The sequence below is a fragment of the Heterocephalus glaber genome, unplaced genomic scaffold (genome assembly GCF_053883595.1).
Source record: "Heterocephalus glaber isolate CG9 unplaced genomic scaffold, H.glaber_assembly_v1.0 deba00001461, whole genome shotgun sequence".
Lineage (NCBI taxonomy): Eukaryota > Metazoa > Chordata > Mammalia > Rodentia > Bathyergidae > Heterocephalus > Heterocephalus glaber.
This window is the reverse complement of record NW_028258308.1, coordinates 18,962,091-18,987,731: the sequence shown is the minus strand read 5'-3', so window position 1 is coordinate 18,987,731 and position 25,641 is coordinate 18,962,091. Positions and strand designations below refer to the sequence as shown.

Sequence of the window (25,641 nt, the reverse complement as noted above, 5' to 3'; positions counted from 1 at the left end):
GCATATTTTTTAAATGGGTATTGACCCCTATGTGATATTTTATGTAAAAATCCATTTCAGAAGAATAACAGCTTTAAATGTGAAAAGTAAAACCACAAAGCTTCTAGAAAAAAATATGGAAGAATCATTTCATGACTTTGCCAGAAGGAAAATATGGGCATCTGATCCCAAGGAAGAAAAAGAGACCATCCACATGAGCGGAACACTGGCCTCAGTAGTGAAAGCCTATGTAGGGAGCAGGAACCCTTGAATGGGTCTGGCCAGTGTTTGATGTCACAGCCCAAGGATGATGGGAAGAATTCTTCACAGAGAGAAGGCCTAGCCCAGGGCCACAGAGGCCAAGCAGTGTTTGCCCAAATAAGGAAATTTAATGGATAATGGAAATCACGTTTCTCGCTGTTATAAAGGAAATTATAAACATGGAAAGGGAAAACTAGGAAGAATATTGTAATGTTGATTTGGATTTAGAAATATCATGAATTAATAGTTCTAATTATAGATAGATATAGAAATAAATGTTGATGTATATGTGTGTATGTTTGTGTGCAAATGTATGTATATGTGTACTTACAAACACACACACACACCCCTAGCTCCATTCACTAAGATGGCCTGCAGTTACATTCCAATTGCAACATATACCCACATCTTGGGTTCTAAATACCATTCTTTTCTTAGGATACTGAGGCTCCTTGGAGAAATGGTTGATCACAGGGCTAGGGCAAGGAAAATGTAAGAGGAGCCCGGAATATGGATTTGTGTCAAGGAAATGAAGAAATGCTTCAGTAATGAAGAAGACATGTCAAAAGTACATAGAAGTCAGCTAGAGAAACTGTCATTGACCAAAGTAAGAAAATTTGAGCAATGATATAAATAATGTTTGCAACAGAAGATAATCTGTTGAAACCTATTTGAATGACACAGAAAACTCTGATCCACATGGTTATTATAAATAAATGAACAAATTGATAGTTGGTAAGGAATAAAATATTTACATAGTTCAAAGTATTTCCTCACAAAATGATTATTCATTGCAAAAGAAGAAAATGTTAACTTCACAGTGGAAATGCCTGTAAGATGCCAATTTAGTCAAGTCCTCAAGCGAATATAGTCATTAATGACACAAATCATAATCCTGTGCCACTAATAGCATGCATCCCCTCTGAGGGTCTTGACAAAGATGCATGACCTGAGTCTAATTTTTAAAAATTGACAAAAGCCACAAGAAGGAACATTTTACAAAATAACTGGTTTAGAATCTTCCAAAGTGTCAAAGTCATGGAAGTGAAAAAAAAGCAAGAAATTCTTCAGACTGAAATAAATTGAAACAGACTTGTCCTGACAGCTAAATGCAACATACTTTGCTATTCAGGACATTATTGGTAGAAGTGGTGAAACCTGAATGGGGTCTAAGCATTAGTGAATCTCTGGATTTTGGTGGCTATATTGTGCTCATGTTGGAGAATATTCCTCAAGCTACACATCAAAATATGCAGGAGACATGGGATGTCATGTCAGCAGCTCGTCCTTAGTAGTTCAGGGGAAAAGAAACTATATACTATTTTTCCTACTTTCTTATGAGTTAAGGATCATTTCAAGATTTAAAAAAATAAAAATGGAGACCAAAAGGCAAATATACTGGAAGAACTGAATCAGTTCTCAAGCTTATTTATATGATTGAATTACACATCTAAGAAAATATTAACTAAAAGAATATACTGTAGAAAACATAAATTACATCATTTATAAAAATCTTTAAAATGGACAAGAACGATCTTCTATATTATCCATGAATTCACATATAATAACTATAAAAACACACGAATGGACTGGAAAGTTGAACACTAAATTTGTGAAATGATTTCTTGTGGGAAGAAACTGAGGAAAGAAAAGCCGAAAAAGAAATGGTAGAGAGCCCAACTCAACGTAATGCTTTATTTTTTTCCTAAATAAATAAAAATCAAGTGTGCTAATAATCACTGTTAATTCTGGAAGATGGAAACAAGAAGTTAAGTCATTTTTTGTACTTTTTATTGTTTTTAAATTTCTCCAAAAATCTTTGATAAATAAAACACAGTGAGGACTTTATATTATATAAACCATCTATGTGTACATTTTCTGAGAAGCTTGTACAATTTTTCTGCTTTTAGAAGTTTGGCAAGTTCATTAACAAAGTTGATACACAAATTAGACAATATATTGTCCTGCCATCTCTTTATACCTTTTTGTCTGATATTTGAGTGTGAATAGTTGAATTTTTTTTTAAGTAAGGAAGAACCACAGGAAAAAAATTCCACACTGTTTATGGAATCTCACTGGGATATCTGAGGCTCCTGTTCATGACAGGCCTTTTGCATAACTCCTACGCCTTCTGAAGAAGGGCCCTTCACATGGCTTTCACCCTTGCAACTGGCCTTGGATTGGACTGCTGCTGAGAGAGGCCAAGTCATTAGGTCACTGTTACTAAGTTCAGAATAGAGGTAGTTTCAAGTACAGGTTGTTCCCGGTGACAAGGGTTTTAAGTGGCCATGAGTAATCGGTTAAGATTTCTCCACATTTCACAAGACAGTGAATGCCCCCAAGAGCTGGACCATTAGTTTGAGAGACATATTAATTTACCATCTGCAGATTCTCTCACCAAACAACAGGGTCACCGCCAGACTGTCAGGTGAGGCCCTTACTGAGGGACCACTTAAGAAGGGTGCCATCCGCTTCACAGACTATTTTGTTATTTAAAGCAGTTTTCCAAGTGTGCTTGGATTATAGCTTTGCTGGCTTCATAGATGGGTTTATTGTATAATAATTGCCATAGTGTTTCTGACAAATAAATATGTTTTGTTCTAACTGATACTTTGATTTAGTTTTCAAAACAGAAATGAATTTGATAATCAAAAGGCTATGTTGACCTAACAAGTAGAATAAACTACCCTTCTTATTCCAGAGCCACTTTTCTGACTGAGGAACTGATGGAAAAGTATCTTAAAATTAAAGTAAATCTCTACTAAGATTAGTGCACTGGCTAAATATGAGTTTCACACTCCAAGCACCTGTCATCTGCTTTTTATATTCTATTACCTGCTGTGACTAAGTCATCTCACTTAAACGCGCAAGTAATTTCTATGGAATAACAAATATTCATTTGCCATCATAATCCACAAAGGTTACATAAGTAAATTAGAATTATTACAGAATATTAAATTATGTTATTTATCATATTACTAGCTATTAATACAGAACATTACATAAAACGTGGTAGTTATTTGTTATGGAAATTTCATCAGTACAAAAATTAAATTGTTAAAATATAGTGACTTTTATGCATTCCATTTGTTTTCTATGTTGGGATTCCATCATGTTCCTCAGCTCCTCTAGATTTATTAATCATGTCTTGCACTAGGAGCACAATTTCTCCTGTTATCTGAGAAATTATTTCTGATTTCATTTTTTTCAGATCCCTTTTGTTGCCAGTTCAGTGGGTCCAGGTGGTTGAGTATCAGAGTGTTCCATCTCATTTCCCTTTTGGGTTGCTGTAGGTGATCTGGAAGCCTGGTTTTGAGACTTATTTACGTGTTTTCTCATTTCGACGGGGGGGGGGGGGGGGGCTGTTGGCTCCTGCACGGATTACCTCCTCTGAGCTGGGAGAGGTGGGACAGGGGCCAGGAGCAGCGGTAGGGATGGTGGCCCAAAAGCCCTTTCCTCTGGACCAGGAGCAGTGGGACAGAAGGTGACCCAAAAGCCCTTTCCTCTGGGCTAGGAGTAGCGGGCGGGATGGTGGCCCAGAAGCCCCTTCCTCTGGGCCAGGAGCAGTGGGACGGCGGCTCAGAAGCCCCTACCTCTGGTCAGGGAGCGGCAGGACTCAGTACCGTGGTCTCATGGTCCGGTGTCCTCTGCGTCTTTGTAGTATGGAACCAGGTGGCTGTACAGAGGAGTGGGGGGGGGGGGTCCAGTGGATTGTTGCCAGGGCGCGGGTTCTATAGTGACTTTTTATCTACATTCTCCATTCAAAATGAACAATTTATTTAGGCAGTAATTTAACAGACACATTAAAATTCTCAAAATTATAATGTATTAAAATTGTCTACAATACCACAAGAAAGACTGTGAAATCCTTGACAGATCAATTCTACTAGAAACGAGAAATTAGAGCATATGAACATTGAAACCATCATAAAGTTTCATTTCCATGAAAGTAAGCCATGTATTACTTATTATATGACAAATTATTACATCCTAGTGACTGAATTCCCAATTATTGTGATTTAAAATTTGAATTTTCACAATGGAGTATTACTCTGCCATAAAAAGTTAAATTTGAGTCATTTGTAGGAAACTGGATGTACCTCGAGATCATAATATTAAGTGAAATAAATCAGACACGTGCACTTAAATATCACATGGTTTCTCTTATATGAGAAACCCAAAGTATAAATAAAGAGCAAAATTAAATATAGATAATAGGAAAGAGGGGAATAGGACTTTCGTAAAAGGAAAGGGAACCAAGATAAGAAGGGGGTGGAGGGAATAGAGGGAAGGGGAAGGGGATTAAAGAAAAGAATTAAAATGTGCTATGTACATGTACCAACTCCTCATGATGAATGTGATCGTGATATACTGCAAATATGTACTAATTTTAAAAATAAAAATAAAATAAAATTTGCATTTCCAATGATTTTATGTTTCCTGTATAATAGTTGATATTGTAAAATAAATAATATATACTCTTTAAAGCCTTTACTTAAAGATCATCATTTTCTGATTGGCACAAGGATTAGATATGGGTAAGCCAACCACTCACTTAGAGTAAGCTCTGGTCTTCAATGCAATATCCATCTTTTGCAAGTGGCTTGCTCAAGTAAACAGGAAATGGGCAGGCAAATGAAGGACATTGCTCCAAGTCAGCTTTAATGTGATTTTTTTTTTTAAAGTAGGAAGAATTTATTGAGAGAAAGACAGCTTCTGTCTAAGACAGAAGGGGGACTGGAAAGTGGATTGCCCCTAATGTGAATATTTTAATGCACTGTTACTGCAAGCTTATTATTGGAATACAGAAGTCTTAACCATGGCAAACAAAAGTCCTTTGACAATAGGGCCGGAGATTCAGCTCAGTGGTTTCGCCGCCTGCTACACAAGCTCAAGGACCTGAGTTCGATCCCTGGTACCAAAACAGCCGTTCAAATTCCTGAAATGCTGAGGATGGATGGATTGAAATAAGAGGAAAAAACAAGGAAAGGCGGGGGGCGCTCTAGGTATTTGTCCTCAAACTTCTCCCCCTTTCTCCACACAGCTTTTGTCCAACAGGCGCTGTTTTAAATGATCAAGATTTAGGGCAGGGAGATGCAGGGTGAGGGAGGAAATGTCCAGGTACAGTTGTGCCCGGGGTGGGGAAAGGAGAGGACAGCTCTGCCCTAGGCACATTTCCGGACCTAAGACGCTGGGCCGCAGCCCAGCCCTTCCTCCTCCTCCCCACCCCCACGTTCGCGTGCTCCCCAGTAGCAGGCCACAAAGAGGCGCGGGTGGGCGCGGCGTCTGGGACACCTGGTTACCAGGCAACAGGATGCCCCGGCGTGAAGTCACTGAGCAGAATGCTTGGGCAAGGCAGTTGGCGAGACCCGGAGCAGCAGAAATGAGCCCTGGTAAGAGCCGGCCCAGGCGTGGGAAGTGGAGGGTCGTCGAGCGAGGCCAAGCCTGAAGGTTTCCCGGGACGTCTGGAGCGCGGATCCTCCCGACCCGCTGCTCTCGCCTGCTCAGCCGCAGAACAGCAGCGGCGTGCCGCCCAACCCTGGTGCCACCCTCCGGACGCCACTGCGTGGGCCCAGCGCGCCCTCTGGTGGCCATCGAGGGCGTGGGCGACCCAAAATCCCCACCTGGGCGGGGGGGGCCCAGCCTCCCATAGCTCCCAAGTGCTCCTCCCAACAGAACCAGAAGCCTCCGTCTGTTCTGTTACAGAAAAGCATCTTGAGGACAAGGATGAAGTTGACTCAGTTCTTCTTTCAGCGTCCAAGATCCTAAATTCCTCTGAGGGGGTAAAGGAAAGTGGCAGCAGTGAAACAGGTAAAATCTCCAAGGCCAAGACTGTGGCAGTGATGTTTTTTTGCCTTGTGCAGAAAACAGGGTTCGGGTCCGTCGCCTAAACTCACCGGCCCAACTGGTGCACCTCCAGTAACTATTATTCTCATGCCAACAGGACACTTCCTGTGTGCCAGCACATACAGGTGCCTCTCATTTAATCCACAGGACAGTCCTAGGCAATAGTACTATCATTTTATTTTATTTTTTTAAAAAAACAGTCCTTATTGTGTAACCAGTGCCCAAGGTCACACAACTAGCAAAGGACAGAGCCAGCATTCTGTACCCCATTCTCTGGGGTACAGATCTTTAACCACTTTACTGTTTCCCAGGATGCCCAGTAAGAATTGTTAGATTTTTGAAAAGCCACGAAAAAGATATGTACTGGAAACTACTTTTATGGTAAATATGTGTGGACAATAGGATGTTTATGGGGAAGATGTTTGAAAGAAACCAAAGAGCTTCAGTTTTGACGCTCCACATAACACTGAATAAGGTGTGTGTAAACACTCAGCTAGGGGAATCTGAGAACACTGAAGTTGGAGTCTCATTTCCTTGAAAGAAGCCTAAGGTAACAGCATACCTCTCAGTGTGACCTGGTGTTCGGTGGAATGAGCCAGGAAAGAGCAGAGCACATGAGCAGATGTGGCATCCAGACTGCTGAGCCAAAGCAGGACCCCAATTGCCTGTAACTTACATGTGGGCATAGGAGTAATCCAGAGGCACAGAGGGACAGAGGAAAGGGATGAACTCGAAGAAGCCTGGGCTTGGGACAGTATTTCTGTACCCTCACCAATCCAGAATCTTTGCGAATGGCTCAGCAAAGTCCTTGAAAGAGGCTAGAGCAGCCACACCTCCGTAGGTGAAAGACAACTGGATACTCAGTCACCAGGATGAGAAGCATCTCGTGGAGGCCAACACACCAGTCCCAAAAACACTGCCTGCACAGCCAGGAGGAGAAAGGGGATGAAAGAGTCTTCACAGAGAGTGTAGACATGAAATTAGCCCATATTTACCTCTAAGCTCAGAAGATTTAAAGGCAAAAGAGATGAAGATGCCTCAATTTGTCAAACATTGAGTTTTCTAACATTAAGTGAGACCTGAGGCTCTGGAGAGAGATGCTAGCATTTATAGCAAATGAAATGACTTACAAAATGGCCATACCTATGTTTATGAGTTGCAGTCTTTCTTAGAGTGCAGTGGTCACAGGGTCTAGCACAGAACAGGTACTCTGCAGACAGGTGCTGCCAAGGGTGCCAAGGATGTCCTGCCTGCAACTAAAGACAAATTAGGAGCTATGACACATGCCTTCCCCATTCTGCTCTGCTGTCTACACTTTACTATTGCAAGTGAGCCATTCTCTGAGTATTAACCATCACAATATTGACTTGATTAGCATAAATAATTAACATTATTTATGTAGATAAGAACAGTTACTTAGCATAATTATGTGAGTGATGCCTTCGAAGATGAGAATGACCAGTATGTTATTTCTAGCACCTCTGTTCTACCCAAGCCTTCATTCACTAGTTCATCTACCAAACAAATGTTTTTGAGCACCTTCTATCCAGTGCTGTTCTAGATGCTAGGGATCCAAGAATTAACATGTGTAAGATCCTATCCATGTGAAGTTACCTTCTGGTGGGACGGACAGACAGACAGGATATTATTGTGTGCATGGTGGGAATAATCCTATGGAGAAAAGGAAGGCAGAGAAGGAGGCTGAGGAGTGTGAGTAGTGTGTCAAAGGTGGATGGGGAGCATAGTTTTATTAGGGTGGGTGATAGAAAACCCCACTCAGCAGGTCACATCTGAAGGAGGAATCCTTGCAGATTTCTGGAGAAAGAGTGAACCAGGCAGGGAGCAGCAATGCGAGGCCCCTGAGACCCACTATTAGTTACTGGAGCAAAAGGAGAGCAGGGAAGTGTGGTAGGAGAAGGGCTGAGGGGAATTTGGGGAAATCCTTCCACATAAGGATTTGAGTTTTATTCTGGGAAGCATTGGACAGTTCTGAGCAGTTTTCTCTCCTTTCCATCTTAACTAGAAATTTTTAAGTTACCAAATCATCATCACATCACCTATGCAATAATGATTAGACTAAATGTTTTTGAGCATTTACTATGTGACAGGTATTATGCCTTGTAAGCACTTGACCTGCAAAGTAGATGATCCAAGTGCGGGGAAGGCAGGATTCAAATCCAGGCAGCCTAACTCCATAGTTCATATCCCTTATTCTCATACTAATGCCTCATGCAGATTGTGCCATGCCTCACAGGGCTTCTAAAACAGCTGCTTGAATTGTCACAGCCAAGTCAATATTTCAACCTGAGAATTACAAGCCCTGGAACCCGAGAATCATTACCATGCTGCATTTTAAAAACTCATGTAGGGGCCAGGGATTTAGCTCAGTGGTTCTGCCGCCTGCCTCGCACCTGCAAGGACCCGAGTTCCATCCCCGGCACCAAAAAAAAAACCTCATGTATTCTCGTAGACCTGCTAGTCACATTGTGCACTTAATATTTTCTGTATACATTGAATATGACATAATTTTCTTCAGGCTGAGAAGTAGAGCACTATTTTTCTTTTTTTCTGTGGTACCTTGGATCGAACTCAGGACCTTGCACTTGCAAGACAGGCACAGTGCCACTGAGCGAAATCCCCAGCCTTAGGAGTAAACTACCATGATCTCTACTTTAATTATCTCGAAAGCCATTCATTCCACTGACAATCATCTTGTTGTTGTTGTTGTTGTTGTTGTTGTTGTTTACTTTTGGCACTTAAATACAAAATGGCTAGAGAATTTAAGTCGAATATAATAGAATAACATTTCTTACATTCCTAACAGACCATATAAGCTTCTCAAGACATGAAACCATATTTTTCACTTTCTAATGCATCCCAATACCACATATTTAGCAGGCACTTAATAAATAAAATGTGATTACGCACTGCCTCTTGTGGTTCTCTGATAATTTCCCTTCCACTTCAAGAAGCATTTAATTCCATGACTCTAACAATTGTTGAATTTTAAAATTACCTTCACTTTGGGAGCAAGTAGAAGCCAAAGACTATGAAACTCAAGAAAAACAAAAGTTATTTCAATAACTTTAAAAATAGTTGACTCCAGCTTTCTGCCCACTCTCTTTCTGCAGTGAATCATCTGAATATTGCTGAAGAAAAAGTCACTTTTGGGTCTTACTGTGAATTTAAATGAGTACCCAGTGCTGTTTGGAAAACTTACCTCATCACCCCAACAAATTATTTCCCATACCCTCTTTCTTTCCCACATAACTATTTCATGCTTCTTGTTCTCCTGAAATCCCCAACACCTCCCTGCACTACTTCTACATTCAACATGGTCTTGTTTTTGACCACTCAGATCCATACTCTCAGGTCCACAACCAAAGAGGGCATTTATTTAGGTGTAAAAGAAAAGAGCTTTACTCAAAGCTAGCTCTGAGGAAATGGAAGATCTCATTGCCAGAAGTCACCATCTCACCTTGTACAGGTGTAAGAAACAAAGAGGAGAAGGAACACGAGACAATAGACCTCTCCAGGCTCACTTGTCCCTCTCAGCTCTTTTCTATTCCCTAGCTTCCCTGTGGAAACAGAACTGAACTCCAGCCTCCTGGGGCCAGCAAGTACATATTCTATCCATTCATCTGGGCTGAGGAGAGGAGGGGTGGCAGTTTACACCCTTAGGTCTAAGGTACTTTGGAGAAGCTATTAGTCTCTAATGAAAACAATTCTATGTTAAAGTTCCATTTCGTCCTGCTAGTTACAGTCTCATACTGTACGGAAAGAAAAAAAACAAAACTAGCAAACAGACCAAACCTCCCTCATCTTCTTCCTCCACATTGGCGAACTATCTGCCTTGGTAGCCACATTCTCTGCCTTCCTCCTGTTTCAATGGAGGAAGTGCCTTTATTCAAGCAAAACCCAGTTCCTCCAGACCCCATCTCTTCTGGAATTCTCAGGTACTTATTTTCCATAATTCGCCTCTTTCTCCAGAATTACTCCCTCTTTTAACTATGATTCCAGCAGCAAACCAGCATATCAGAATCTACCATGGCTAAAAAAGAAATCCTTTCTGACTGTATCTCTTCCAGTATGCACCCTAATCCTGGTATAAACCTAATATGCACCCTATTCCCTTCCACAGTAAAATTAGAGAAAATTGCCTATACTTAATGGCCACAATTCTTCACATCACATTCCCCACCCATGCCACTTCATTTGGGCTTCTATGATTGTCATTCCATCGAAACTGCCTTTATCTAGCCCTGCAGGGATATCATATGCCCAATGAAGTGTTCACTGCCACTCCCATGAATTCTGCACTAGTGTATCTAGTTGCCTATTTGACATCTTTACTTTGATGTCCAGTAGACAACTTAATCTTAAAATATCTAAAAGACTTTTTTATCCTAAAATATGTTCCTACCCCCATTCCTTTACACTCCAGTAAATGTTATCATTCATCCATCTGCTCTCACCAAAAACCAAGAAACATTGTTCATTTCCCTCTCTGACCCCAACAGATCTTGTAGCAGTGCTGCTGGCTTTATCTCCAAAAAAATCCTGAATCCCCATACCTTTCTCCATCCCCTCTCCCCTACCATTCTAGTCCAAGATGTCTTCATATCTCTCAGTTGCCCTCCCTTATAATCCATTGCCATGTAATAGTTTGATCTGTGTACACTTTTTTTGTCAGATCAAATCATGTTTGTGAGGGAAACTCTGCAAAGCCACCCACTTAACCTGAAGAACAGGTCACATGCCTCAGCTTGGCCTGGGAGATCCTTCCTGATATATATAGCTCATCTTCCTGTCCATCCTCTTCTAATTCTGAGTTCCACTGGTTCATTAAGCTGTAGCTTTCTGTTCTACAAACACAGACCATTTGTTCTACATCCGGACCTTGCTGTCTCTCTGCTCAGAATTCTTCCTATAGATGTCCACATGGCTGGCCCTTTCTTACCTCCTAGGACTCTCAGCTGAAGCCTTATTGAAACAGATACTATTTCCTTTGCCACCCCCTCCAAACCTGTTCCCAGCACTACTCACTAGCAAGGCCTGCTTCTTTGTGTTATTTATCACTATTTAAAGGTATCTTATTTATTTCTTTGTTTGCTATTTTTTGTATTTATTTTCTTAGAATGTAAAAGCTGTAAAACCAAAAGTCTTGACTGTCTTCTTTATTGCTGTGTCTATAGCACCTATAATAGGACACACTGAAAAGGAAACACTGAATATTTGAAGGAATGAAGTTGTTGAAAGAATAAACCACTAAAACATGAAACAGCAATAACAACAACAGAAAAAGGCTGAACCGTTAAGTTATAAAAATCATTCTGACTTTTAGGGAGAGGTTTTTAGAGTGATAGAATATGCCAGAACTTCCTTCCCTAGTCCCAGATGAAACCAACAGCAGCAACAAAAATGCTATAAAATGAGCAGAAATTTCATTAGTAACACCATAAAAAGGTATAGGAATCTTAAATCATACAATGGGAAAGTGGGGGCCAAAGATAAAAACAGAAGGTTTTGGCAAGGCAAACCATAGCGTGGCTCCTCACTCTGCCCCTGACTTGCAGAAGCAATGAAGACCGTCAAAATCCCCCCAACCCATATATGAATAAAAAAAGACTGAGGAAATACCTGTGTGTTTTTGCTGGTTGTGTTAGGGTGGGTAGGGAGGAGCAGCTGCTGGGAATAGATGGGTAAACCTGAAGGTTGGGTGACATAAGCTTGTTTTGAGGAAATGAGAGGTTTTGGAAAATGCTGCCACTAGTCCACAGAACGCTCTTGTGTGGATCGCAGAAAGATCCACTCTCCTCTCTGTAGATGTGAACCCACTATGTCAAAGAAAATGGAAGTTAAACAAGTTGCTCAGGCTAAACCCAAGCCATAGGAAAAGAAGAAGCATCATAACTATGCAATTATACTGTGGCCAGAAAAGAGATGGAGAATGGAAAATATATAATTGTATAAATCCCATCATTCTTTAAGATTCTTTTATTTACTATATTACTTTACTAAGTTTATAGCTTTTGGGGGGATTAATATTTCTTGTTTGGTGTTAGTGAAAAGAATCCTATATAGGCCGGGGCTCAGTGGTTCCGCTGCCTGCTGCACAAGCTCTCAAGGACCCAAGTTCGATCCCCGGTACCAAAAAAAAAAAAAAAAAAAAAAGAATTCTATATTTAGCTTTGAATTTGAAAATTTTCTGAATGAAATCGAACAGGAAGTCCATGGCTGCAGATGCTGAATAGGGATAAAATTTGAGACAGTGATGCCATTAATAATAAAGCATATCACTGAAAATATTTACGAGAATAATATACTATCTTTGTATTTAAATAATGAGCTTTGTGGGCTGGAGATTTAGCTCAGTGGCACCGCGCCTTCCTTTAAAGCGCAAGGCCCTGAGTTAGATGCCCAGTACCAAAAAAATAAATAAATATCTATGTGGAAGTTGTGGTTACAGAACAGAATGTAAACATTGTAAAACTGCAATGTGAAAAAATATGAATAGGAAATACCATGAAGAGTGGGGAGTAGATGTAAAAGGAAATAGAATGTTATTTTTCTCCTCTTTCTTGGAAAGTAGTAAAAACTGAATACAGTAGAAATCTATGTTTTTTAAAACAAAGCTTCTAACCTCTTAATCCTTTCCATGGTCTATTTTCTTTTCTTTTTTGAGTATTTTTAGTTTTAATTGTCACAGTAATTTTATATACTTAGGGGGTACAGATGACACTTAATACATGTATATAATGTGCAATGATTAGTGTGGAGTAATGGGCATGTCCATTACCTCAGGAATTTATCGTTTCTTTGTGCTGGGAATAGACAAAATCCTGTCTACTAGCTATTTTGAAATCCAGTCAATTATTATCTAGTAGTCATCCTATTGTGCTAACAGAGCATAGAAATTATTCCTCCTATCCAACTACATCCCTGTACCCACGAACCATCCTCTTTCCATTCCTCTCTTCCTCCTGCTCTTCCCAGGACATGGTCTTTGATATCAACATGAGATCATGTAGTATTTATCTATCTGTGCCTGACATAATGGCCTGGTAAGGTAATGGCCTCCAGTTCCATTCATACACATTGCTGAAGTGACAGAATTTCATTCTTTTCTTGGCTGAAAAATATTTACATATATATACCACATTTTCTTTATTCATCAGTTGATAGACACTTAGTTTGATTCAACTTTTTGGTTATTGTTAATAGTACCACAGTAAACATGAAAGTGCAGATGTCTCTCCAACGAACTTCTTTTTGGTATGTGTCCAGTAGTGGGATTGCTGGGTCATATGGTACTTCTATTACTAATTGTTTTTAGGAACTGCCATTTTCTATAAAAGCTGCCCTAATTTATATTCTCTCCAACTGTGTATGAGAGTTCCACACTCTTGACAGCATATTTTTCTTTTTATAATGGCAATTCTAATGGGGGGGATCTCATGGTTTTGATTTGCATTTCCTTGATTATTAGTGATGTTGAGCAGTTTTTCATATAGTTATCTGCCATTTGTATTCCTTTTGAGGATTATCTATTCAGGTCATTTACCTGTTTTTTAGTTGGATTATTTCTCTTTTATTTGTTGTTGAGTTTCTTATATATTTTAGAAATTTATCTTTTGTCAGATGAATAGTTTGCAAATATTTTCTTCTATTCTGTAGGTTGTCATTTCACTCTATTGATTATTTCAGAAGCATTTTAGTTTAATGCAGTTGTTTTTGCTAAATTTTTAATTTTGATTTTGGAGTCATAACCAAAAAAATCTTTACCCACACTAATATCCTGAAGTATATTTTCTTCTCATAGCTTCATAGTTTTGAGTATTATATGGAAGTTTCTGATCCATTTTGAGTTGATTTTTGTGTATATGACAAGTGAGAGGTCTAGTTTCTTTCTTTTGCATGTGGATATCCAGTTTTCCCAGCACCATTTGTTGAAAAATCTTTCATTTCTCTGATGTATGTTTTCACTGCTTTTGTTGAAAATGAGTTGACTGTATTTCTGAGCTCTCTGTTCTTTTGCATTGTCTCTATGTCCAGTTTTTTTGTTGGGGGGAGGGGGTTGTTCGTTTCTTTTGTAGTTTTTCTTTTTCTGGCACCACATTATTTTGCTTCCTATCGAGCTTTGTAGCATGGTTTAGAACCAGCTAGTGTAATACTTTTTTTGTAATACTTTTGTGCTTCCATACAAATTTTAGGAGTATTTTGCCTATACTGTGAAGAATGTCAGTAGAATTTTAATAGAAATTGTATTGAATCTGTAGATTCCTGTGGGGAGTATGGCCATTTTAATAGTATTAATTCTTCCAATCCATGAACATGGATTGTCTTTATGTTTTTCCGTGTCTTCAATTTCTTTTATCAGTGTTTTGCAATTTTCATTGTAGACATCATTCACTTCATTGGTTAAATTTATTAATAGGTCTTTTTGTTTGCTTTTATGGCTTTTATGAATGGAATTGCTTTCTTGATTTTTTCAGTAATTTTATTATTGGTATATTTAAAAAGCTACTGGTTTTTGTATATTGACTTTGTGTCTTGCGAATTAACCAAATTCATTATCTGTTCTAACAGTTTTCTATTAGAACATCTTTATGGTTTTTCTATGTATAAGATTATATCATCTGCAAACAGGACTATTTTGGTCTTCTCCTTTTTCCTATTTGAAATACATACCTCCAGCAAACATATACAATATAGTTTAATTCCAGTGTTTCTTTGTTGACTTTTTGGAGGGTCTGGATGAACTGTCCATTGAGGAAAGTGAAGTGTTGGAGTCTTGTGTTAGTCTTTCCTATTCCCTTTCATTTCTTTCCCTTGTTTTATTGTCCTAAGATCTACAACACTCTATTGAATAATAGAGAAAATCTTGTTCCTGATCTTAGAGAGATTAATTTGTTTTTTCATTCAATATAATGTAGCCTGTGAGTTCATTATACATAGCCTTACTGTGTTGAAGAACATTCTTCCTATACCTAATATTTAAAATATTTTCATCATGAAAGGATGCTGAATTTTATCAAATGTATTTTACGCATCTATTGAGATGATACCATTTTAATCTTTCATTCTGTTGATATAATTATATTTATCAATTTGCATATATTGGACTATCCTTGCTTTCCTAGAATAAATCTCCCTTGATCGTGATGATCTTTTTGATGAGCTGTTGAATTTGATTTGCCAGATTTTTTTAAATTTCTGCATCTGTGCTCATCAGGGATATTGATCTGTACATAAATTTATCCATTTCTTGTTTTCCAATTTGTTGATATATAGTTGCTCATAATAGTTTCTAAGGTTTCTTTGTATTTCTGTGAATTCAGTTGTAATGTCTCATTTTCAACTCTCATTTTATTTATTTGGGTCTCTCCTCTCTCTTCTTTTTTTTTTTTTTTTTTTTGGTGAGGGGTAATCTAGCTAAAGATCTTTCAATTTTATTTTCCTTTTCAGAAAATCTATTTTTTGTTTCACTGATCTTTTAGAATTGTTTTGCAGAGTTTTTAGTTTGGTTTTGTTTTCCTTTTACCCTCTATTTCAATTATTTTATTCTGATCTTTGTTATTTCCTTCCTCCCTTCTACTATTTTCAGATTTGATACTTTTCTAGTTCTTGGGTTATATTATTATGTTACTTATTTAAAATCCTTCTTTCTTTTTTTTTAAATGTAGGCACTTATTGTTATAAACTTCCTTCATGTTCTTGCTTTTACTGTCCATAGGTTTTGCTGTGCTATATTTCATTTTCATTTGATTCAAGAAATCTTTTAATTTCCCTCTTGATTTTTTTCATTGACCCACTGGACATTCAAGATAATATTCTGTGTGTTTGTACAATTTCTAAAGCTCTCCTTGCTATTGAGTCCTAGTTTTATCCTCTGTGGTCAGAAAAGATATTATGCTATGATTTTGCTTGTTTTGAATTTTTTTGAGATTTGTTCTGTGCCCTAATATGGTCTTGGAGAATGTTCTGTGTGCTGCTGATGAAAAGAACATGTACTCTACAGCTGTTGGATGAAATTCAGCAGTGATACATACCTATTAAAGCCAGTAAGGTGGTCTAGTTCCCAATTACTATGGTATCAGAGTCTTTCCTTTTAGATCTAATAATGTTTGCACTTGGTGTGCCAGGATTTGATGCATATATATTTAAAATAGTTTTTTCCTCTTTTTAATTGATCCCTTTATCATTATAGAGTACATTTGTCTCTTTTAATAGTATTTTATTTCAAGACTATTTTATCTGCTACAAGTGTATCTAGTCTCGCTTGTTTTTTATTTCTGTTTGCATAAGGTATCTTATTCCATCCCTTCATTTTCCGTGTATATGTATCTTTACTGGTGAAGTGAGTTTCTTGTAGATAACATACCACTGGATCTAGCTTTGTTTTGTTTTTTTAATCCATCCAGCTACACTATCTTTTAATTTAGGAATTTAATCTGCTTACATTTATTATTGATAAGTAAAAACATACACCTATCATTTTGTGAATTTTTTCCATTTTATGTGTTATTTGCTCCTTTCTTCTATTGTTGCTGTCCTCTGTAATTTGGTGGTTTTATTGACAAGGTTTGATTTTCTTTTGTGTACCTGCTCTATTGCTGAGTTTTGTTTCTTTTTCTTTTTCTTTTTTTGCTTTTTTGTGTTTTCGTGATGGTAGCTATTATTCTTTCACTTCTGATGTAGTGAATACATTTCTTGTAGGGCCAATCTGATGGTGATAAATACTCTAAAGTTTTGCTTACCTTGGAAAGTCTATTTATCCTTCATTTCTGAAAGGTAGTTTTGTTGGATATAGTATTCTTAGTTGGTATTTCTTTTTCTTTCAGGATTTTGAATGTATCATACCTCTCTCCTGCCATATAAACTTTCTGCTGAGATACCTACTACGGTCTGTGAGGACTTCCTTACAATTGATTCTATGCTTTCACTTGCTGCCTTCGCATTCTATCTTGTACATTTGTCAGTTTGAGTATAATATGCCTCAGATGGGATTTTTGTTTGTTTAATCTACAATGGGTACTTTGAGCTTCCTGGATTTATATTCCATACCTTTCTCAATATTTGGAAGGGTTTCGGCAATTATTTCATTAAGTTTTCTACGCTTTTTTTCCTCTTCGTCTCGAACATCTATAATGTGATAGTTTGCTTGCTTAATTATGTCCCATAAGTCTTGAAGACTTTCTGCTGTTTGTTTCCTGTTTTAATACTTTGTTTTGGAGGGAAGTACACTAGGTATCTCTCACTATCATGATATATTTTTACTAGCTTAGAGGCATCTATTAGGGAATAATCTCTCATGTAGTAAAAATTCTGAATACTCTATTAGTAGTTACTTCCACTATTCACAGCTTATTTTGTTAAATTTAAGTAAATATAAATATAATACAGTTGATTTAAAAGTAGCATGTAGAATATGACCCCTTGTTCTAAAACCATTTCAGGTTTTTTTCCACCTGAAGGATGGGTTCCTAAATTTAGTAAGTTCTGGGTGCTGGAATTCTAGGTGGTATCTTCTTTTGAATTTTCATGGTCTATTTGAGTTCATTAAGTCACGTTAGGGACTAAAATACCTTGAGATACCCGCCTGCCTTTTTTATAGCCTTGTTTCAGTTCCATTATTGCCATTTTATTCCTAACAGGATGCAAAGCTAAGTAATATCCAGGGGACTCACTGTTCCTCCCTGCCCTCTGACAAGAGGTGAGATTCCTCTTTAGGTCAGGCATTTCCAAGCTCTGGACTATTGTTACCCTGTGGTGATGAGGACCAAGTGGCAAAAGAGGTATCTACTTGGCAACCAACTTCTTTAACATCTGGCAGACTGCCCACCCAAAGAGATTTGCTGACCTCTTTAAAATTTTCTCTAAGGACAGAAAATGTCAGCCAAGAACATTCAACTCTAACTCTAAACAGATGAATGGATAAGAAAGTGTGGTTTATATACACAATGGGACATTATTCAGACAAAAGAAGAATGAAATCATATCATTTGCAAGAAAGTGGATAAATCTTAAGACCATAATATTAAGCAAAGTCAGTCAGAATCAGGAAGCTAAATGATGCATGGTTTCTCTTATATGAAACACTCAAAATATAAATAAATAGTAAAATGAAGTAGAGATGGTAGGAAACAAAGAGGCGGACTTTTTGGAGATAGGGCAGGAAATCAGGGGAAGGCAGGAAGAAGGTAAAGGGATCAAAAATGATTGATACACAATATATACATCTGCCAATTCCCCCAAATGAATGTAACTATTATATAAACATACAGTAAAGTCATAATTTTCATTTCAATCAAGATACTGAAATTTTTTTCATTTCTTTAACCAAAAATTTTTTAAAAGCAAGCAATTTGCTTAATATACAAAGATCTTTGTCAGGAAATTTGCAAATATTATGTAGTCTCTCCCCTGCTGCAGATCTACACTTTGTCTTCTGGGAAAGTGTCAAACATGTGACATCTGTTGTCTGTCATCAGCAGAAGCCCGAGCACTTTGTCCATTGTATGTTGGTATTGGAGTCACCAAGGAAAACACAATGTAGTCAAACACCACATGGCACAATGCTTGAGGCACAAAGCTAAGTGGCAGAACAAGCTCAGCTTCTGCAGCGGTCTTCAGATCCCCATGGCCAAGGGATAACTGTTAGCAGACAATATAGGACAGTTGGTTTGCATATATCCTTCTTGTGCTGCAGCAAAAAGACCCCATGTTCTCTCTTCAGGGGACAGAGATGGAGTGGATTGGTTGGGATTGGTCAGGTGTCACATGATGCAAACATGAGCAAAACAAAGAAATACACATTGACTTTCAAATGAGGAAAGGAATTTCTGTGCAGGATAATAAGTTTAACACAGGCTGTAAAGAGTCTACCTAATGGCCAGAAAGCATTCCAAGTTTAAGGCCCATTCTTATGTGGCTGGAAGCAGGCCAAAAGACTATGCATATGAGACTGCCTTTCCCAATGGAAGGAACACAGACATCTCTATAATACTCTGCTTAAGAGCAAGGGAAATAGTATGGACTGTTAATCCACTAACCTTCCATAATGGGGAGGGAAAGACATCACATGGCAATTTTATAAAAACTGAGGCCTCGGTGGTACTTTGCCAAAGGTTTCCCATAACGTAAAGATTATTTTGAGGGTTTTTTTGGTTTTGGGTTTTGCTTTGTTTTTTGAGACAGAGTCTTGCTATGTAGCCCAAGCTGGCCTTAAACTCACTGCAATTCTCTTGCCTCAGCCTCCCAAGTGCTAGGATTATAGGTGTGTGATGATTATTAACTATTTTGTTGTTGCTACAAAAAAAATTGTAGTTTGCATTTCAGAAATAAAGATTTTGTTCCAAGTTTGGTGTTGCAAGTTAGTGATTTCTTGTAAAAGTAAAAAAAAAAACAACTATTATAACCTAAAATAGGTATTTTAAGTCAAGAGAGAATTATTCCTTAAATTTATTATGTGGCTGGCTAGTATAAGTAGCAAATATTCTCATTAGCTCTTTCACTGTCCAAGAAAGTTAAGAGACTACTTTCTTCTACATTTGTTTAAAAATAAAATTCACTAATTAAGTCATATATTTTACTTTTTTAGAATGTGGCTGCATATCAGAATCAGAAAATCAAATCAAACCACAGTCAGCACTGAAAGTGAGTAGTATATTTCATTTTATTATTGACAGAATCTTATGTAAAGGGTGATCTGGTTCAGAATAAATACTTCCTAGGTGCATATGGATTCTTCTTCCACTTTACCCTTACAGAAATCTTCATGGGAGTGCAATGGAAAGTCAGAAAAATTACTAAGCACTGAGTCATTTGACTCTCATGTGATCCTTTCTACTAACAGGCAATTGAGGAGATATAAAAAAATCATGACAATCCAAGTATATGTTTAGCTACCTAAAAATATTCTATTTAATACTTTGTTTAATTTCATTATAGGTCCTTCAACATCAGTTGGAATCATTTCAAGCTCTTCGAATGCAGACTTTGCAGAATGTTACTATGGTATTATTTTAATCTACATACAGGAAATATCCTTATTTAATGTATCATCCCATCTTCTAAACTGATGATCACTAGCCAATTGATATGTTCATACAAAATTTAATATACATGTCAGCATATTTCAGCCTCAAAGTTTGTTTTGAGGAAACTATATTCTTCTGTTATCCTTGTTACTTGGGTATGAGCCAAAAAGGAAGAGCACATTCTGAGGTTTTAAATACAAGTTCAAAGTTCTACCAATAAACAATCTACAGAAAGGTATTCTCTCAAAATGGTTTGGGGGAAAAGTATTCTATTGCCTTGAGTAACTGAAAATCCTAGAAACAGCTCACTTTGCTTTGGCTTAATTCATATAATCAAGATTTGTGTCATCAGGAACAAGTCTTACTCTGTATCTTGGTTCTACTTCCCAGGACAATGGATTCTCATATTTCATATGGTGGCAAAAGAGCTGCTAGGAGCGCCAGGCCTCTATCCATCCAGATTTGAGCCAGATAGCAAAGAAAGCATGCTTTGTTTTCTCTCTTAATAATTGATAATAAGGTTCCTAGCCTAATTATGATTGCCCCAGATTGGGTCACATGCCATATTTGAACCCATCACTCTCCGGGGGAGGCAGTTCTTTGACTAGTTAGATCTGAGTCCCATGCGCCACCCTTGGAGCTAGTGGTGAAATGTGCATGTTCAAAGGCACGACTTCATCCAGGATAAGAGAGGAGCTGTGAAAACAGAAGGTGGTATGGTTATTGGGGCTACATAATACAATACATATTCACTAAGAACCCTGTATCAGTGCCACCCCAAATTTCTTGTAGTAAAAAAAAACTGCAGGGAGCCAGGGATTTAGCTCAGTGGTTCCGCTGCCTGCCTCGCAAGCACAAGGTCCCAAGTTCAACCCCCGGTACCAAAAAAAAAAAAAATACTGCAGGGAAATGGAAGAGAAGAAAAACTCTTCCCAAGGATGAAAGAATAGGTTGTCCTGGTGACAAATACAAAGATCTCTTATTTATTCAACAATGCAAAACTCAAACGTCTATATTTGAATATCATTCATAAAATTTTAATGTTTTACCAAATCATCTTTCTTGTTTTAAAATCACATAATGAATCAATCCTCAGTACTGGACAAAAAAAAATCACATAATGATGACATAATTTTCTTAAAGTTTCCTTTAATAATAGACATTTACAATAAAATAAATAAATTTAATTTATATTCTCTATGAAATGTTTATATGCAGGAAGTATAAAGGTATCTTTTAACTATAATATCTATTATTCTTACACATTCATAAGTTTATAAATCTGAAATAAAATTCTAACATTCTTAATTTATCTTTTAAAGGTACAATCTGAAATCAGTGAAATATTGAACCAAAGTATTACTGAAGTAGAAAGCCCACAATTTAGCCCAGAAAAAAATATATTATTCAGCACACACACTGAAAAGGATTTGGTATGTTATTCTATACCAATTATTCCTATATTTAGGTATTTCAAAAATGTTCCTACAACTAGTTTATCTTCTTCTTTACATTCTCCCCCTCTTCACAGGAAGAATGGACTATCAGAGATGAAAATAAGGAAACTCCTGTCTTGAAAGACTTAAAAGATGTGAGTTCACCTCCATGCTTTCTGCAGTTTTACCATTTCTTTTCAGAGGTCTGTGAGAGACATTTGACTTAGTTCAGATACTGAAAGATTCCCAAGTACATGCACATGCAAGGCAGTGGATGGACATAGACCTAGGATGAATTCCCTAGGTCAGTTCTAAACCAGAGTGACTATCACTGTCTCCACACTAATTAGAAATCACATTTCCAGGGGCCAGGGATTTAGCTCAATGGTTCCGCCCCCTGTCTCTCAAGTGCAAGGTCCTGAGTTTGATCCCCGGTACCAAAAAAAAAATCACATTTCCAGGATAGTCACAGTCCTAAAGTCCTCCATAACTAGAGGGGCTAGTAAAGGTCGACAATCACCCCTGAAGTAGAAATATTTGTTTTCCTTAAACTCCCATTTGATCTGTGATCTTCCTTACCTATCTATGATGGTCTCTTGAAGGATGCTAAATTTCTGTTTCTGAGTTGGCTGAGGTATCTCATCCCTAAAGAAGTGCAGTTCTAAGCAAATAGCTGTTGTGGTTCATGCCAACCTAGAGACATATTCTAAAAAGCATCTTGTTACATTTTCTGGAGAAAATAAACCATATTTGTTAGCATTTGTTTAGTGTAAAAATGGATAAGCCACTTGTTTGACTATATAACAAAAATCTTCCAAAAAATATTATCTTCATTTCTTGGCTGTGTGGCAAAAGACAGTACATTTATCGTGTACTTTTTACTGTTACTAGCCTATAGAAAAGCAAGAAGAAATCCTTTCTATGGAGAAAATTCATCATTTTGAAGATTCCAAGACATCTCATTCAATGGAAGAAAAATTCAGTAGCAATAATGTTAATAGTGTCTCTCAAAGTATAAATATTCCATCTCAGATACATTTCAAGGACATAGTAACTCTTGGGAACTTGAGAACTTCCACAGATAATTCAGCTTCAAACATAATTATGAACGCTTCAGAAAAGTCTGATATGTTGAAGAATTATAAAAATATTTATAGTTTTCTGCCTACAGTACCTCAAAATGTGATGTCGCAAGCTGATAAGATAATTCTTGACAAATCTAGAATTACTGTGCCTTTTCTGAAGCATGGATTTTGTGAAAATTTAGATGATATTTGTCACTGTATTAAACAAATGAAGGAAGAGCTTCAGAAGTCACACGATAGGGAACTGGCACTTACAAATGAACTGCAAACTTTAAAAACAGACACAAATGTTCAAAGTAATGATAAATATGACCTGTCCCCTACTGGCAAGGAAAAAATTAATTTTATTAAGGAAGAAAACATAAATGATAACTTAAATGAGGACATAAAATTAAAGAGAATTGCAGAATTAGAAGCATTAGTAAACAAATTACTGCCACTCAGGCAAACAGTATCAAAATTCCATGTACATTTTTGTAGAAAATGTAAAAAATTATCTAAAAATGAAATACACAGGGGGAAAAAGAATGAGAAAAACAATAAAGATATTCCTTTCACTGGCAAGAACATTACAGATATAAAGTTCCATTCCAGAGTTCCAAGACATACACTGTCATCCCTTGACCAAACAAAATGTGAAATAAAAGACAAAGGACAACCGTTTGTAGTAAAACAGGGATCAGTACTATGTAAAAATGAGAAACTATCCAGAGTCAATTCTGTTACTGAGCAGTGTGTTCCAAAAATTCAGTATTTACAAAATTACCTAAAAGAATCTGTGCAGGTACAGAAAAAAGTAACAGAACTGGAGAACGAGAATCTAACCCTTAAGACCAAAATTAAACCTCTTGTCTTGACCACACAATCTCTGATACAGAAAATTGAGACATATGAAAAACAACTTAAGACTATGGTTGAAGAAAAGAACACTATTCAGTCCAAGTTAATTAAAAAAGAAGAAGATAGTAAAGAGTGTCTTAAAGAACTTAAGAAAATAATTAGTAAATATAATGTTCTCCAAGGCCAAAATAAAACACTAGAAGAAAACCTGAGTCAACTTTCTTTGGAGAAGCAACAAATGATGGAAGCATTAGATCAACTAAAAAGTAAAGAACATAAAACTCAAAATGATATGGCAATTGTCAATAATGAAAATAATCGAATGAGTATAGAAATGGAAGCAATGAAAACAAACACTCTACTGATACAAGATGAAAAAGAAATGTTACACAAAAAAACATACCAACTTCTACAGGACAAAAGCTCACTTGAAAATGAACTAAAAGAAAATCAGCTGGAGCTCATGAAGCTAAAAGAGAAAGAAAGATTGGCAAAAATCGAGCAGAAGACATTTATACAAATAATAGAAACAGTTAAAAATGAAAAAGCAAGTCTTGAAACAACATTACAAGAATCTACTGCTGCCAGGCAAATGATGGAAAGGGAAATTGAGACTATTCAATCCTACCAATCCACTACAGAAGAGAATCTTCTGAAAGAAATAAAAAATGCAAAATCAGAAGCAAGTATTTATAAAAATAGTTTGTCAGAAATCATCAAGGAATGTGAAATGTTATCCAAAATGATAATGGAAATTAAGACAGATAATCAGATTCTAAAAGAAGAACTAAAGAAACATAGCCAAGAAAATATAAAATTTGAAAATAGCATCAGCAGACTTACTGAAGACAAAGTACTTTTAGAAAACTATGTAAGAAGTATAGAAAAGGAAAGGGATACCTTGGAATTTGAGATGAGGAATCTTCAACGAGAATATCTGAGTTTAAGTGATAAAATCTGTAGTCAGCAAAATGATCTATCAAAAATGGCTCACATTCCAAGAAGAGGGAAATTCCATTTTGACAACTATGATACTTATCAAGACAGTTCTAGCCCTAGTAGGCCTTTAGCTCCTGATTTGAAAGGTATGTATGTTGTGACAGATTAGCAGAGATGCATATAAGATGCTTTTAACCTATTGAGCACTAACTAGAGTCCTGAAATAAGAAGAAAACTTTAGGATGAATATAATTTACTTTGGTAAGATTTGTATCTGATTTATTATATAAAAGATTATTTAGGAATTCTATTCTTTAGATAAAGCTCGTTTCATTTATATTACTTACATACTTTGAATATACAGAAGGCATCTTTGGCAGGGCACAAGGGTTTGTGAATTATTCTGAAGTGTACTTAGCATTTCTGCCTTAAAAATATTCTTTTTTTCCTTCCAGGAATTCCAAGTAAACTGTATCAATTGCATCCATCCAAGATATGTAAATAAATTTCTAAAATCAATGTTGCAAAAACTTTTGTCAAAGTACTTTTATCCCAAGAAAATAATCTTAAGTACCAGCTTAGTAATTGAGAAAGCAGTTAACTTGATGCCTAAGCTGTCCAGGGGTAGGATACCAGTGACCACTGACTTACCTCATCCTATCTGAGTCTCAACAATAAGGCTGTTTCCCAGGAGACCACCTAGTGTGTTTGTATTTTCAAAGCTAAAAGAATGTAAGAAAATTTTAAAAATGGGAACTGTAATTGTTACCTTGCAAATCAAATGTGTTCCTCTCCTGACACTCAGAAGTCTTAATTTGTTTACCTGCTTTACTATTTCTGTTATTGGTTTCTGCATGAATTTTTTTCTGTAAATTGATACAATTATGTAAACTGTAGATAAAACCTGCCAATTTTCATACTAGGACTTACAACCTTTAGTAAGGGTATCAGAAAATGTTCCTTTCTATGAATATTATGTAAGCATGCATTGCTTTAAAAGACATGCTAATAAAACTGCAGCTAACAAAAGACAAAGTTAAAATAGGCAGTTATATAGTTTTAATATAGTCTATAAATATAAATACATTATCTCAAAATGATACATATATTTATAAGGCTTATTTGGTAATATTATCAATATAAAACTATAAATCTGATTCAGTTATGTGGACCTGGTAAAGCTATTCCTATTCAGGACACAAATGGCACCTT

General features: G+C 36.9%; 2 protein-coding genes and 1 long non-coding RNA gene across 7 annotated transcripts in view; 1 reads left to right on the top strand and 2 right to left on the bottom strand.

The window, feature by feature from the left end:
* Nucleotides 1-3,948, bottom strand: part of LOC110350796 (uncharacterized) — a 33,520-nt gene extending 29,572 nt beyond the window's left edge. Inside the window, exon 1 of the long non-coding RNA XR_002397673.2 lies at nt 3,834-3,948. This is a non-coding gene — a long non-coding RNA (uncharacterized LOC110350796). The remainder of the gene's footprint in view (nt 1-3,833) is intronic.
* Nucleotides 3,949-5,504: 1,556 nt separating this feature from the next.
* On the top strand, nt 5,505-25,356 carry Ccdc110 (coiled-coil domain containing 110). The gene is made up of 7 exons (XM_087217099.1): nt 5,505-5,633; nt 5,947-6,051; nt 19,691-19,746; nt 20,041-20,106; nt 21,452-21,562; nt 21,661-21,720; nt 22,457-25,356. Exons 1-7 carry the CDS (start codon nt 5,555-5,557, stop codon nt 24,596-24,598), a joined length of 2,619 nt encoding a protein of 872 aa, XP_087073225.1. The 5' UTR covers nt 5,505-5,554; the 3' UTR covers nt 24,599-25,356.
* Nucleotides 19,747-25,641, bottom strand: part of Cfap96 (cilia and flagella associated protein 96) — a 34,222-nt gene continuing 28,327 nt past the window's right edge. For all 5 annotated transcript variants that reach the window (XM_021265010.2, XM_021265006.2, XM_087217104.1 and 2 more), the window contains one exon: nt 19,747-20,825. In XM_021265010.2, the coding sequence (XP_021120669.1) occupies nt 20,738-20,825 (88 nt within the window). In that variant the 3' untranslated portion in view covers nt 19,747-20,737. The remainder of the gene's footprint in view (nt 20,826-25,641) is intronic.

Bases quoted from the DNA above. Each gene is read 5' to 3' on its own strand.
- Ccdc110 (XM_087217099.1), top strand. From the start codon at position 5,555: ATGCCCCGGCGTGAAGTCACTGAGCAGAATGCTTGGGCAAGGCAGTTG. The intron at 5,634-5,946 runs GTAAGAGCCGGC...GTTCTGTTACAG, and splicing joins AGCAGCAGAAATGAGCCCTG to AAAAGCATCTTGAGGACAAG. The intron at 20,107-21,451 runs GTATTATTTTAA...TATCTTTTAAAG, and splicing joins CTTTGCAGAATGTTACTATG to GTACAATCTGAAATCAGTGA.